The sequence below is a fragment of the Hemitrygon akajei genome, chromosome 8 (assembly GCF_048418815.1).
Source record: "Hemitrygon akajei chromosome 8, sHemAka1.3, whole genome shotgun sequence".
NCBI classification, from domain to species: Eukaryota; Metazoa; Chordata; class Chondrichthyes; order Myliobatiformes; family Dasyatidae; genus Hemitrygon; species Hemitrygon akajei.
This window is the reverse complement of record NC_133131.1, coordinates 141,953,035-141,968,485: the sequence shown is the minus strand read 5'-3', so window position 1 is coordinate 141,968,485 and position 15,451 is coordinate 141,953,035. Positions and strand designations below refer to the sequence as shown.

General features: G+C 44.9%; 1 protein-coding gene across 2 annotated transcripts in view; it reads left to right on the top strand.

Annotated features, from left to right (window-relative positions):
* Positions 1 to 15,451, top strand: part of arhgap12b (Rho GTPase activating protein 12b) — a 202,842-nt gene that overhangs the window by 170,720 nt on the left and 16,671 nt on the right. For both annotated transcript variants that reach the window (XM_073054787.1, XM_073054788.1), the window contains one exon: positions 14,691 to 14,810. In XM_073054787.1, coding sequence (XP_072910888.1) covers positions 14,691 to 14,810 — 120 coding nt within the window. The remainder of the gene's footprint in view (positions 1 to 14,690; positions 14,811 to 15,451) is intronic.

Sequence of the window (15,451 nt, the reverse complement as noted above, 5' to 3'; positions counted from 1 at the left end):
GTGAAGTGACCACGGATAGCCTGTCCCAGGGAGCGGTAGAGGAGATTGTGGCAGAGATATGTCGACTGTTATCAGGGGGTGTGACCCCCCCCCCCCCCATATGATGAAGCTGACGGGGGTGGGAGGCAGATTCCCCAAGGGGACGAACAACACGGAGGGCTGCTGGCAGCAGGTGTTACGCCAGAAGAAGAATGAGCCCCTGGGTACCTAAGCAGAGGGAGTCGTTGGGAAAACTTAGTGGAGACCCAGTGAGGGATCAGCCAGGTGTCTCTTGGGAAACGCATTCCCAGCAATATACCAAGGAACCCCTGAAAGTGAAAGGCCCTATTCCTGAAGGCTTAGAGGGACCATGCTCCAGTGTGTCGCTATGGATAGAGGGCATTTATGCTAAAGCCTTACTCGACACCGGGTCATAGGTCACGTTGTTGTACTGTTCATTTTACAACCGATATCTAAAGCATTTACCCTTGACCCCTGTTACATGGAAGCAGCAATAGTAGATGTCGAACAGAGTCAGGATATTATCGGAAAACAACAGAATTTATTAACACTCAAGCAGAAACATGGAAAATGAAACAAGCGACTAACTTAAAACGAAGTTAACAGCGCTATGTCTATAGCTCCCAAACGGTTAAACTTAGAAACAATTCTTAAGAGTCTTATTGGAGCACAGTCTCAGAATGTCAGTTCGGAAAGTTTCAAGGATTCACGGGGTAATTGAGTGGAGAAACTTTTAGTTTCAAAGTGTAGCGAAGTGATGATCTTGAAGACGGAGATTCAAAATACAGTGAAGAAGCAAGTCTCGCAGAGATACGCCAAAACGGCCACCGTACCTTTCTGAAGGCGATTCAGCAGACACACAGTACCTCTTGAACGCTGATCTCACAAAGCAGCCACCGTACCTTTACATTGGAAGTGAGTTCACAATGCAGTCTGTTTCGAAGAGTCCACAAAAAGTGAGAATTTCACCATGTAACTGACTTGAGAAGTCCCTTTTCCAGGACTGGTCACCACACACCTGAGACTTTGCAGGGGTCACCAAAGTGGGTGCCAAAAATCCATGTTTGGATTACGAAATGTCAGTCGCCTCTGAAATGCACAGTGCTATCGACTACACACTCCCTTTTGGGTTCGATTGAAGCTTGCACACTTCACTCTCACTAACGACCCTGCTTTCCAAACACAATGGCTCTCCAGCAAAGTGGGTCTCTCCCAAAGAGTGTCTCTCTCAAAGTGTGTCTCCACCAAATTGTGTCTCTCTCAAAGTGTGTCTCCCTGGAGTGATCTTGCTGCTCCTTTTATACTCTTGGGGTAGGTCATCACGTGACATTACACGTAACAAAGTCACAGATTCCCAGTACATCACGTACCGTCCCAGGTGTTGAAACTGGGGTTCATAAAACACAGATTCCCAGTACATCACATACCAGCCCAGGTGTTGAAACTGGGGTTCATAACACACAGATTCCCAGTACATCACACACGGTCCCCGGTGTTGAAACTGGGGTTCATAACACGCAGATTCCCAGTATATCACACACGGTCCCAGGTGTTGAAATTGGGGTTCATAACACGCAGATTCCCAGTACATCACATACCGTCCCAGGTGTTGAAACTGGGGTTCATAACACGCAGATTCCCAGTACATCACATACCGTCCCAGGTGTTGAAACTGGGGTTCATAACACGCAGATTCCCAGTACATCACATACCGTCCCAGGTGTTGAAACTGGGGTTCATAACACACAGATTCCCAGTGCATCACACACGGTCCCAGGTGTTGAAACTCGGGTTCATAACACACAGATTCCCAGTACATCACACACGGTCCCAGGTGTTGAAACTCGGGTTCATAAAACACAGATTCCCAGTACATCACACACGGTCCCCGGTGTTGAAACTGGGGTTCATAACACGCAGATTCCCAGTACATCACATACCGTCCCAGGTGTTGAAACTGGGGTTCATAACACACAGATTCCCAGTACATCACACACGGTCCCAGGTGTTGAAACTCGGGTTCATAAAACACAGATTCCCAGTACATCACACACGGTCCCAGCTGTTGAAACTGGTGTTCATAAAACACAGATTCCCAGTACATCACATACCGTCCCAGGTGTTGAAACTGGGGTTCATAACACACAGATTCCCAGTACATCACATACCGTCCCAGGTGTTGAAACTGGGGTTCATAACACACAGATTCCCAGTACATCACACACGGTCCCCGGTGTTGAAACTGGGGTTCATAACACGCAGATTCCCAGTACATCACATACCGTCCCAGGTGTTGAAACTGGGGTTCAAAACACACAGATTCCCAGTACATCACACACGGTCCCAGGTGTTGAAACTCGGGTTCATAACACACAGATTCCCAGTACATCACACACGGTCCCAGGTGTGGAAACTGGGGTTCATAAAACACAGATTCCCAGTACATCACACACGGTCCCCGGTGTTGAAACTGGGGTTCATAACACGCAGATTCCCAGTACATCACACACGGTCCCAGCTGTTGAAACTAGTGTTCATAACACACAGATTCCCAGTACATCACATACCGTCCCAGGTGTTGAAACTGGTGTTCATAACACGCAGATTCCCAGTACATCAAACACCGTCCCAGCTGTTGAAACTGGGGTTCATAACACACAGATTCCCAGTACATCACATACCGTCCCAGGTGTTGAAACTGGGGTTCATAACACGCAGATTCCCAGTACATCACACACGGTCCCCGGTGTTGAAACTGGTGTTCATAAAACACAGATTCCCAGTACATCACATACCGTCCCAGGTGTTGAAACTGGGGTTCATAACACACAGATTCCCAGTACATCACACACGGTCCCAGCTGTTGAAACTGGGGTTCATAACACGCAGATTTCCAGTACATTACATACCGTCCCAGGTGTTGAAACTGGGGTTCATAACACACAGATTCCCAGTACATCACATACCGTCCCAGCTGTTGAAACTGGGGTTCATAACACGCAGATTCCCAGTACATCACATACCGTCCCAGGTGTTGAAACTGGGGTTCATAACACACAGATTCCCAGTACATCACACACGGTCCCAGGTGTTGAAACTGGGGTTCATAACACACAGATTCCCAGTACATCACACACGGTCCCAGCTGTTGAAACTCGGGTTCATAAAACACAGATTCCCAGTACATCACACACGGTCCCAGCTGTTGAAACTGGGGTTCATAACACACAGATTCCCAGTACATCAAACACCGTCCCAGCTGTTGAAACTGGGGTTCATAACACACAGATTCCCAGTACATCACATACCGTCCCAGGTGTTGAAACTGGGGTTCATAACACACAGATTCCCAGTACATCACACACGGTCCCAGGTGTTGAAACTAGTGTTCATAACACGCAGATTCCCAGTACATCACACACGGTCCCAGCTGTTGAAACTGGGGTTCATAACACACAGATTCCCAGTACATCACACACGGTCCCAGCTGTTGAAACTGGGGTTCATAACACGCAGATTCCCAGTACATCACATATCGTCCCAGCTGTTGAAACTGGGGTTCATAACACACAGATTCCCAGTACATCACACACGGTCCCAGCTGTTGAAACTCGGGTTCATAACACGCAGATTCCCAGTACATCACACACGGTCCCAGCTGTTGAAACTGGGGTTCATAACACACAGATTCCCAGTACATCACATACCGTCCCAGGTGTTGAAACTGGTGTTCATAAAACACAGATTCCCAGTACATCACATACCGTCCCAGCTGTTGAAACTGGGGTTCATAACACGCAGATTCCCAGTACATCACATACCGTCCCAGGTGTTGAAACTGGGGTTCATAACACACAGATTCCCAGTACATCACACACGGTCCCAGGTGTTGAAACTCGGGTTCATAAAACACAGATTCCCAGTACATCACACACGGTCCCAGGTGTTGAAACTGGGGTTCATAACACACAGATTCCCAGTACATCACACACGGTCCCAGGTGTTGAAACTAGGGTTCATAACACGCAGATTCCCAGTACATCACACACGGTCCCCGGTGTTGAAACTGGTGTTCATAAAACACAGATTCCCAGTACATCACATACCGTCCCAGGTGTTGAAACTGGGGTTCATAACACACAGATTCCCAGTACATCACACACGGTCCCAGCTGTTGAAACTGGGGTTCATAACACACAGATTCCCAGTACATCACACACGGTCCCAGCTGTTGAAACTGGGGTTCATAACACGCAGATTCCCAGTACATCACATATCGTCCCAGCTGTTGAAACTGGGGTTCATAACACACAGATTCCCAGTACATCACACACGGTCCCAGCTGTTGAAACTGGGGTTCATAACACACAGATTCCCAGTACATCACACATGGTCCCCGGTGTTGAAACTGGTGTTCATAACTCACAGATTCCCAGTACATCACACACGGTTCCAGGTGTTGAAACTGGTGTTCATAACACACAGATTCCCAGTACATCACACACGGTCCCCGGTGTTGAAACTGGGGTTCATAACACACAGATTCCCAGTACATCACATACCGTCCCAGGTGTTGAAACTGGGGTTCATAACACACAGATTCCCAGTACATCACACACGGTCCCCGGTGTTGAAACTGGTGTTCATAAAACACAGATTCCCAGTACATCACACACGGTCCCCGGTGTTGAAACTGGGGTTCATAACACGCAGATTCCCAGTACATCACACACGGTCCCAGCTGTTGAAACTAGGGTTCATAACACACAGATTCCCAGTACATCACATACCGTCCCAGGTGTTGAAACTGGGGTTCATAACACACAGATTCCCAGTACATCACACACGGTCCCCGGTGTTGAAACTGGTGTTCATAAAACACAGATTCCCAGTACATCACACACGGTCCCCGGTGTTGAAACTAGGGTTCATAACACGCAGATTCCCAGTACATCACATACTCTCCCAGCTGTTGAAACTGGGGTTCATAAAACACAGGTTCCCAGTACATCACATACCGTCCCAGGTGTTGAAACTGGGGTTCATAACACACAGATTCCCAGTACATCACACACGGTCCCAGGTGTTGAAACTGGGGTTCATAACACACAGATTCCCAGTACTTCATATACCGTCCCCGGTGTTGAAACGGGTTCATAACACCCCATTCAGGGCACTGGAGATCTGGGGGCTTAGTGCTAGTGATTATCCATACAATGGTTATTTGTCAGTGAAGTTGGAGCTCTCGGAGCCCAATGTGGGAGTGTCTGAGGTCCTTGATACATTGGTGCTGGTTTGTCCTGACCCTGTTAAGAAGGGTGGCATTTCATTTCTAGTGGGGACCAACACCCCTCTTGTGAGGAGGCTCATGGGGGCCTGCAAAGAGAAGGCTGGCAAGAATTTTCTGGGAACATTGTCCGTGCACCCGGTGTTTCAAGCTGCTTTTGAGGAAGTGCGTGTTTGCATTAGGCTGGATACCAGATTTAGACTAGGGACTTTCCCCAGTCGAAACCAATGGCGGTATGGCCTGGGGAAGCAGTGAGAGTGATGGGGACACACAAATTTCTCAGAGTGCCTGAAGGCAAGGCCCTCTTAGTGGATGCTCTGGAAGACCACGAGGGTGAGTCGGGATTTCCTGCTGGGGTACTGGTGAGGCCTGAATTGCAGAAGCCCTCAGTGGTACAGGCAGGTAGCATGGCAGTAATTGTCAGGAACACTACGAAGAGGGAGGTCACCTTCAAGTCGGGGATGCCCCTGACGCATTTGTTCCTGGTGACGGTAATGTCTAGTGTCCCTGTGAGACACGCTAGGGAGAAACTATTGGAAAACTTTGACTGCTGCATCATTCAACTTTGGGGACTCACCGGTTCCTACGGGTTGGAAGAGGAGGTTGGTAGAGAAGATATTGAAGTTGGAAGGTGTTTTCCACTGATGAGTTTGATGTGGGTTGTTCCAAGAGCACTCGTCACCCTATCTGAGTGATCAAGGACACCCCGTTAGAGAGTGATTGCGGAGGCTGGCCCCTGCAGAGGTGGAGAACGTTCAGCAGCATTTGTGGAAGTTAAAGGAAGCTGGGAACGTCACCAAGTCCCCGAAACCCTTATGTGTCCCCAGTAGTAACAGCCCGAAAGAAGAATGGGAAGGTACAGATGTGTGTGGACTATAGGATTCTGAACAGGCGCACCATCCCTGACCAGTGTACGGTCCCGAGGACTGAAGATGCGTTGGCCTGCCTGAGTGGTATGAAGTGGTTCAGTGTGCTGGACTACCAGATCCCCATGAGTGAGGTCAACAAAGAGAAGACGACATTTATATTTTATTATATTATAAAATCATATATGATTTTTCCCATTCGAAAGGATGCCCCAGGGCATATCGGGTGCCCTTGCAACTTTCCAGCGGGTCATGGAGAAGACGGTGAGGGATATGAACTTGCTTGAGGTATTGGTATATCTGGATGACCTCAGTGTTTGCATCCACCTTAGAAGAACTTGAAACGAGGCCGCTGAAGGTGCTGGGCTGCCTGAAAGCTGAAGGGTTAAAACTTCCCCTGGACAAGTGCTAGTTCTGCCAAATGTCTTTTAGCTATGTTGGGCACATAGTCTTATAGACAATAGACTGTAGGTGCAGGAGTAGGCCATTCAGCCCTTCTAGCCAGCACCGCCATTCACTGTGATCATGGCTGATCATACACAATCAGTACCCTGTTCCTGCCCTCTCCCCATATCCCTTGACCCCGCTATCTGTAAGAGCTCTATCTAACTCTCTCCTGAATGCATCCAGAGACTTGGCCTCCACTGCCTTCTGGGGCAGAACATTCCACGTATCCACCACTCTCTGGGTGAAAAAGTTTTTCCACATCTCTGTTCTAAATGGCCTACCCCTTATTCTTAAACTGTGGCGTCCTAGTTCTGGACTCACCCATCAGCGGGAACATGCTTCCTGCCTCCAGTGTGTCCAATCCCTTAATAATCTTATATGTTTCAATCAGATCCCCTCTCATCCTTCTAAATTCCAGTGTATACAAGCCCAGTCGCTCCAATCTTTCAACATATGACAGTCCCACCATTCCGGGAATTAACCTTGTGAACCTACGCTGCACTCCCTCAATAGCAAGAATGTCCTTCCTCAAATTTGGAGACCAAAACTGCACACAATACTCCAGGTGGGGTCTCACCAGGGCCCTGTACAGCTGCAGAAGGACCTCTTTACTCCGATACTCAATTTCTCTTGTTATAAAAGCCAGCATGCCATTAGCTTTCTTCACTGCCTGCTGTACCTGCATGCTTGCTTTCATTGACTGATGTACAAGAACACCTTTTCCTAACTTGACTCCATTTAGATAGTAATCTGCCTTCCTGTTCTTGCCACCAAAGTGGATAACCTCACACTTATCCACATTAAACTGCATCTGCCATACATTTGCCCACTCACCCAACTTGTCCAAGTCACCCTGCATTCTCATAACATCCTCCTGACATTTCACACTGCCACCCCGCTTTGTGTCATCAGCAAATTTGCTAATGTTACTTTTAATCCCTTCATCTAAATCATTAATGTATGTTGTAAACAGCTGCAGTCCCAGCACCGAACCTTGTGGTACCCCACTGGTCACAGCCTGCCATCCCGAAAGGGACCCGTTAATCACTACTCTTTGTTTCCTGTCAGCCAGCCAATTTTCAATCCATGTCAGTACTCTGCCCCCAATACCATGTGCCCTGATTTTGCCCACTAATCTCCTATGTGGGACTTTTATCAAAAGCTTTCTGGAAGTCTAGGTACACTACATCCACTGGCTCTCCCTTGTCCATTTTCATAGTTACATCCTCAAAAAACTCCAGAAGATTAGTCAAGCATGATTTTCCCTTCATAAATCCATGCTGACTTGGACTGATCCTTCTACTGCTATCCAAATGTGTCGAAATTTCCTCTTTTATAATTGACTCCAGCATCTTTCCCACCACTGACGTCAGGCTAACCGGTCTATAATTCCCTGTTTTCTCTCTGCCTCCTTTCTTGAAAAGTGGGACAACATTAGCCACCCTCCAATCAGCAGGAACTGTTCCTGAATCTATAGAACATTGGAAAATGATTACCAATGTGTCCACGATTTCTAGAGCCACGTCTTTAAGTACCCTGGGATGCAGACCATCAGGTCCCGGAGTAGTTATGTGATGGAGTAGCTACAGATCCAGCTAAGATAGAGGCGGTCACCACTTGGCCAAGACTCCAGACTGTGAGTGCTCTGCGCTCGTTCCTCGGGTTCTGTGGTTACTATCAGAGGTTCGTGAAAGGCTACGTGAAAGTGAGTCACCTGTTGAATCAGCTTCTGTGTGGTTACCCTCCCTTGAGGAAGAAAGGGATGGGGGAGAAAAGGACAGGAAGGTGGAGAGTATCTTAGCCCTTTGGACTGAGGTGGGATGCAAAATGTGAAGAGGCCTTTCATTTGCTGAAGGAGCTGCTGACCCAGGCACCGGTGCTGACTTTTAAAGACCCCTGATTACCATATGTACTGCACACGAATGCCAGCTGAGAGGATTTAGAACAGGGGTGTTAAACTCATTTTAGGTCACGTGCCGGATTGGGCAAAATGCAACTTCATGTGGGCCAGATCAGTTGTGCACGCGCGCACTCCCACAGCTTTCGTTGCCTTCGTTTTTCAACCTGCTCTCGTGTCGGTTTGCTAAAACTACAAAGTGTTTCACTTTATGAATTTCATTTCTTATGAAGAAGACTGCCTAGCAAGCACTATTTTTATGATTGGTATTAATTTACAGTTGTAGGTTATAAGAAAGTTGTGATGAGAGAGAGAAAAAACGATGCTATTTTGTCTAAGATTGTTTTGGGAGCCACACCCTTTCCATTAATAAACAATTTGAAATTGAACATTAGCAGACACAAATGTAGACCTAACGAAACAAATTGTAAATGTAGGCTACACAACTGCACCTAATTGTTATTAGCCTGCTTCCAGCAATCAAACTCAGACAATGAACACAGTTAGCCTCTAATTTTTATTGAAGTGATCATATTTACAAATGCCTATCTCTTCTCAAGGCACACCAGCTCAGCCCCTGCATGCTTTGATGAATTCCTCCTCTGAGTATGGCTTTGACACAACAGCTATTTTGTTGGCAATAATATAACGGACTTGACAGCTCCAACATGAGTCTCTCAACTTTTGGTGAATACTAATTATTGTTTTTTCAGAGCTGCTTCAAGCTCGTTTAAATTTTGCGTTCTGAGTCATCCTGCTTACTTGTCATATTTTTCTCCATGTGACGTCTCATAGTGTCGTTTGTTATTGTACTCTTTTGCCATAGCCACTTGTTGCGAACATATCAGAGACACAGGTTTTCCATTGACCTCAGAAGAAAAAACGATCTTTCCAATTATTATTGAATATCTGACCTTCGATGTCAACTTTTCTTGGAAAACATTTTGAACCACAGCAGCAAACAGTCTCAGCCTTGCTACAGTTGTCACTTACCTGAGTACTCTGTGTGTTTATATTGTGTCTGACAATGTAAGTGGGGCCCTAGTGGTCTTCATTGCAGGGTAGTAGGTGCTTATGCACAGCGGGTGGTTAACTGTCGCCTATTGTATGGCTGCCGTACAGATACATAATAGATGGTTGTGAGTATACTTTTTTTTCCCCAAATCTTCCCGCGGACTAGATTGGACCCCTTCACAGGCTGCATCTGGCCCACGGGCCGGTAGTTTGACACCCCTGGTTCAGGGGGTGTCCTGTATCAGGATCAGTGCACTGGGTTGAGGCCTATTGTGTTTGTCAGCCTGAGTCTGTCGCCCTCCAAGTAAAACTATCCCACACACAAGTTGGAATTTCTGGCATTGAAATGGCCGGTGGTGGATAAGCTGAGTAACTACCTCTATGGGGCTAAGTTTGAGTTGAGGACGGACAACAGCCCCCTAACTTATATCCTGACCTCAGCAAAACTGGATGCCACAGGCCAACGGTGGTTGGCGGTGTTGTCTGCCTGTGAGTTCAGCCTGAAGTACTGGCCGGGAAGCAGAAACATTGATGCTGATGCTTTGTGTCGACGGGTACATGAAGGACTGGACAGGGATGAGGAGTGGGAGAGCGTTCCTGCCCAGTTTGTGTCAGTTTGCCAGCACCATGAAGGCAGAGGGAAAGGAGGGGCAAGATCGAGCAGTGGATCATTTGGGAGCTTCTGATTTCAAGAGCAGACTCATCCATGAGTTACTGGGCATGCTTGGAGTTGAGAAGTCGAAGACCATGCCCTATCACCCGCAGGGTGATCCCCAGCCAGTGAGGTTTAATTGGACCTTGCTAGACATGCTCGGGACCCTGGAGATCAGCAAAAAGAGCAACTGGAGTCAACATATTGGGCATCTGGTTCACAGTTACAACTGTACACGAAATGAAGCTACTTGGGTACTCGCCATATTATTTGATGTTTGGGCGCAAGGCGAGGTTGCCCATTGACCTTTGTTTTGGAAGTGCCGAGGGTGACTTACCCCCAAAGACTTACCAGAAGTATGTTTCTGATATGAGAAGAGGCTGAAAAGGGCTTATGAACTAGCTGGGCTCATGGTTGCCAAGCAGAATCAAGGAAATAAGAGGAGGTACGATCAAAAGGTGAGGTTCTCCCAACTCCTGCCAGGAGGCCGGGTCCTCGTAAGGAATTTGGGGCTACCTGGGAAACAGAAGTTGGTGTATTGCTGGGAGGCTAAGCCCTATGTGGTGGAGAGTCAAATACCAAACCTACCAGTTTTCTCGGTGAAACCAGAGGATGGAAATGGGTCTGTCAAGATTGTCCATCGGAACCACCTACTACTCCTGGGACAAGAGGTGCAGGTAGACCCAGAGCCCAGCTTGGAGCCGACACCTAGTAAGAGGACTCTGCGGAAACATGGGGCGACTGCAGGTGATGTTAGGCCAGCCTCCATCCCTGAGAGGGATACTGATTCGGAGGATGAGGACATGGATATGTGATATATGCTGCCTTTCACTAACTCCCCATTGATTGAGGAAGAGACTCTCGGCCCTTCTCCCACTGAGTGTGACCCCTACCGTTTTGGGGAGCTATATCACTGCCTTGTGCAACTGGATTGGACTTTGTTTTGCAGGAAGGGTTGGCAAATTATCTCAACATCATGAGGACATGACTAAATTTTGTGAGGGGAGAAGGTAACATGATGTAAGGTTTCACTGCTAATGTAATGGCTTCTCTGTAATGTTCCACTACTGAGGTAATGGTTTCTCTGTTGCAGCAATGTTTGGGTTATGACTAGAGATAACGGAGCATGTTAGCCAATGAGCGGGATGTTGTTCTTTCTTGTGTGTCTGGGAGCCGGGAATTCACGGTCTTTGGCTGGGGGGAGATGAGGAGAGAAGACACAAATGGAGAGAGTTGGTAGACCTCGGATGGAGTGGACTTGGAGCGAGGGTCCAAAGGTCAGCGCGACGTTCAGAGGAGGTTAACAGCAGATGAACGGCCTTATTAATGACGTCCAATGTTGCGCCTTAGACTGTTTCACGAGAATAGGCCCTTTTTCTTTTTTTGTTTTCCTTACTAACCATATAGTCAAATTAAGAATTATAATGCTGAATCATTTAATCGCATTTTGTGTACTGATATGTAATGGGACATATCGCGCAACAACCACCCAAATGAGATTTCAAGTTTGGTCGGGCCAGGGGCCTATCATCCCCTATATTAAGCTGCTAGCCGAAGCGAGTGTTACACAGCAATTGAGTGTCAATTTAAAGTTCTATGCTCAGGTCTTTGGAGTTGAACTTGAATTCTCAGACTCTTGGTAGATGGAAGAGCGACGCGACTCTGCCACCACTAGCATAAATGGGACTTTAAAGCTTAGTCTTTTTTAATGGTTCCCATTGAAATTCTTGTCTGATTTTAAGTCATTGATACCCAAGCTGTCGGCAATGTGTTTATGCAAGTGACTTGGAACTGAATCATTCAACTGTAGTTCCACTTCTGCAACCTGTTGCTTGTCACATTAGCTTACCCTCATTTCACTTAAAAGATGTACAGCCATCTGAGCCAGATCAAGAAGCAAATTTGAGAAATAAATGTATTAAAAGCAAAATATGACTATTTGAGTTTGAAATCTTGCTGGCAATGGCTGTCTTCACTAGCTTGTGATATGGCGAAGAACTGAAAAAGAGAGTATTTGTGGCATCTGCAGTTTGTTATTCAGATTGCTTGTGATGAGTGAAATGACAAAAGGGGAAAAGAAAATGGTGTAAAGAAATCTTCAGTGATTCACATCCTATCCTCCTTCATCCATTGTAGCATAGTGGTTAGCGCAATACTATTAGAGCTCAGAGAGCCAGAGTTTAGTTCTTTGTCTTCTATAAGCAAGTTTGTACCTTCCTTCCCGTGTGTGTGGGTTTCCTCCAGGTGCTCAGGTTTCCTCTCACTGTCCAAAGTTGTAACAGTTAGTAAGTTAATTGGTCATTATAAATTGTTCCATAATTAGGCTAGGGTTAAATTGGGAGGTTGCTGGGTGGCATGGCTTGAAAGGCCAGAAGGGCCTATTCCGTGCTGTATCTCTAAATAAATGAATAAACAGATCACTTAATTCAGGATGAGGTAGTAAATTGAATTCAACATTGGCTTCACTGGAGAAGCCAGGAAATGGTAATAGTTGGTTGCCTCTCTGACTGGAAGCCTGTGACAAGTGGATTGCCGGATCTGTTGTTGTTTATTATTTATATCAATGATCTGGATAATAGCATGTGTGTACTGGATTAACACCTTTGGGGACATAGTGGGCAGCAAGGGAGACTATCAAAGCTTGGAGTGGATCTGAACCATCTGGAAAAATGGGTTGAAAAATAGCAGATGAAATTTGATGCAGACAAGTGTGAGGTGTTTGGGAGGACAAGCCAGTAAAGGGTAGGGCACTGAGAAGTGCAGTAGAAGAGGGATCTGAGAACAATTCCTCAAAAGTGGCGTCACAGGTAGATAGGGCAATAAAGAGGGTTTTTGGCAGATTGGCATCATAAATCAAATATTGGGTACAGGATGTTGAAGTTGTCCCAAGACATTGGCGTAGTGTAATTTGGAGCTTTATGTGCAATTATGGTCACCTACATAAAGAAAATATATTAATAACATTGAAAGAGTATGGAGAAAATTTATAAGGATGTTGCCTGGGCAAAGATTTGAGTTACAGGGAAAAGTCGAATAGGTTAGGACTTTATTCTTTGGAACATTGAAGAATGAGAGGAAATTTGATAGAAGTATATATATTGAGGGATATAGATAGGGTAAATGTAAGCAGTCTTTTTTCCACTGCGGTTGGGTGAGACTTCGAACTAGAGGACATGGGTTAAGGGTGAAGGGTGAAATGTTTAAGGGGAACAGGAAGGGGAATGAACTTCAATCAGGAGTGGAAAGTTTTGCCAGCAGAAGTAGTACATAAAAGTTTGATTCCAACGTTTAAGAGAAATTTGGGTCAGTATATAAATGGGAGGGATATGGAGGGCTGTGATCCAAGTTGCAGGTCAATGGGACTAGGCAGGATAACAGTTCAGCACAGGCTAGACTAAAGACCTGTTTCTGTTAAGCGGAGAGACTGGCACGTATATTTCCAGTGGTGATTGATTCTTTTCTTTTGGGTGCAGACATTTTTCCTACCAGAAAGTTTTTTTTTTGTGAAAGTCCTGAGTAATTTTGAAGATTTTTCTGTCATGACAGAGTATCTGACATGTAAATGGAAGTCATGGATTTGCAAAAGTAGTAGTGAGTTTATAAAAGCTGAGGAAACTGTTGAAGTGTGGTACAGTGGCACAAGTAGTGAGGAGAGCACTGGATATATGAGGGTTCTAATTAGTATCTAATTGGTGCAACATTGTTCTGATTGTATGTGAACAAATCATTCAATCAGTTTTGATTAAATCATTATTTTTCTGCGTTATTGTTAGAATAATACATTTGATATTGCTGTTCTCTGTGATATTTTGTCAACAAATGTATGAAGTATTTCCTGAACCCAATGAGAAAAAGATGTTTTTACTCCCTTCCACTGCTTGCACCAAGACCAGCATCAGAGAACTTTAGGTTTTCTCATTGCAAATGTTTTGTGAATGATATCCTTTAAGATATTAAGGTTGCTGCCTTTTTACTTGACATCTTGAATTTGCAGTATCTATTTGATTCTCCACCTTAACCTCCCCTATAATTATTTAGCCAGTAAATTAACAGCAGCTCTGCCACATCTTTTTAAAGTGTTGTGTACATGGAAGAGTATGCACATGATTGGTTGCCTGAATTATTGAAGTGTAAGATACTTGTCATTAAAGTTTTTGCTAGTACCTCCAGCTGCTTGCCATGTACCTAAGGAGTATGTATGAAGTTATTTGGGGGAAAAATCAAGAAAACAACAGTTACTATGACAAAAGCCTTATTACAGAACCACCCACAATGGATGGATTTTAAAACCTGGTTATGCTGATTCATTAAAAGCCACAGTAAAAGTATTAATTTGGCTCATTTACCAACAGAATTGAAATACCTCTGGCGGCTCTTTTATTGAAAGGGCCCTCTGAATCAATATGCAGATATTCACCATCTTAATTTTTAATATTAAAAAAATTATAAGCACTTACTTACAAAGAAGCTCCAAAATTGTGCATCAATGTCTGACTTTTTGTAGTTTAACCTGTTTTTTTGTTCCAGCAATGAAATCCTCTAGCAATGTAGATAATGCAGACCAAAAAAAGACCAAAACAAAATTGAAAAAGTTTCTTACACGAAGGCCAACACTCCAGGCAGTGAGAGATAAGGGCTATATTAAAGGTAAGAAAAGTAAATCAAATCTTTGCAATATTTCATCTCAAATTACAAGGGACACAGTTTGCTATTTTTGATATAGGCATTTGACAAATTGCTGTAGACTTTGATTTTAGTAAGTAACATAGTGGATTCCATTTTTCCTATGAAGGACTCAAGTGGCCTTACGCTACCTACAGCCAAGGAAATAACATTTCTCTTAATAGGTCTTTATCAGAACTGTTCATGCCATATACAAGTGTCTAGTTTTCTTCTCGCTCCTTATGAAAAAACGTGGGAGTTCAGCTGAGCCAGCAGAACAACCTTTGTCCTCCAAGTCAATGAGTTTTGGTTTCCTGCACAAATTTGCTGAATTCGTGGAACTTTTCAAACACTAACTTCTAAAAGACAAGAATGCTAAACCATTGTTTCATTATTTATATTTTTTTTGAAGTGGATGAAATGCATGCTGCAGTAAATTTATTTAATTTTGATCAGTCTAAGTTGTATCTCTTTGGGGCTTTGCCTGTTCTAATTAAACCATTGATAAACTGAATTTATGCAACTTGAAGATGTAACTTGTTTTTATTTTTGAAATATTATAAAAGTATCTAGGCATTTTGTTGTATGCTTAATGGATAATGGAAATTTTCTTAAAGTCTGTTGTT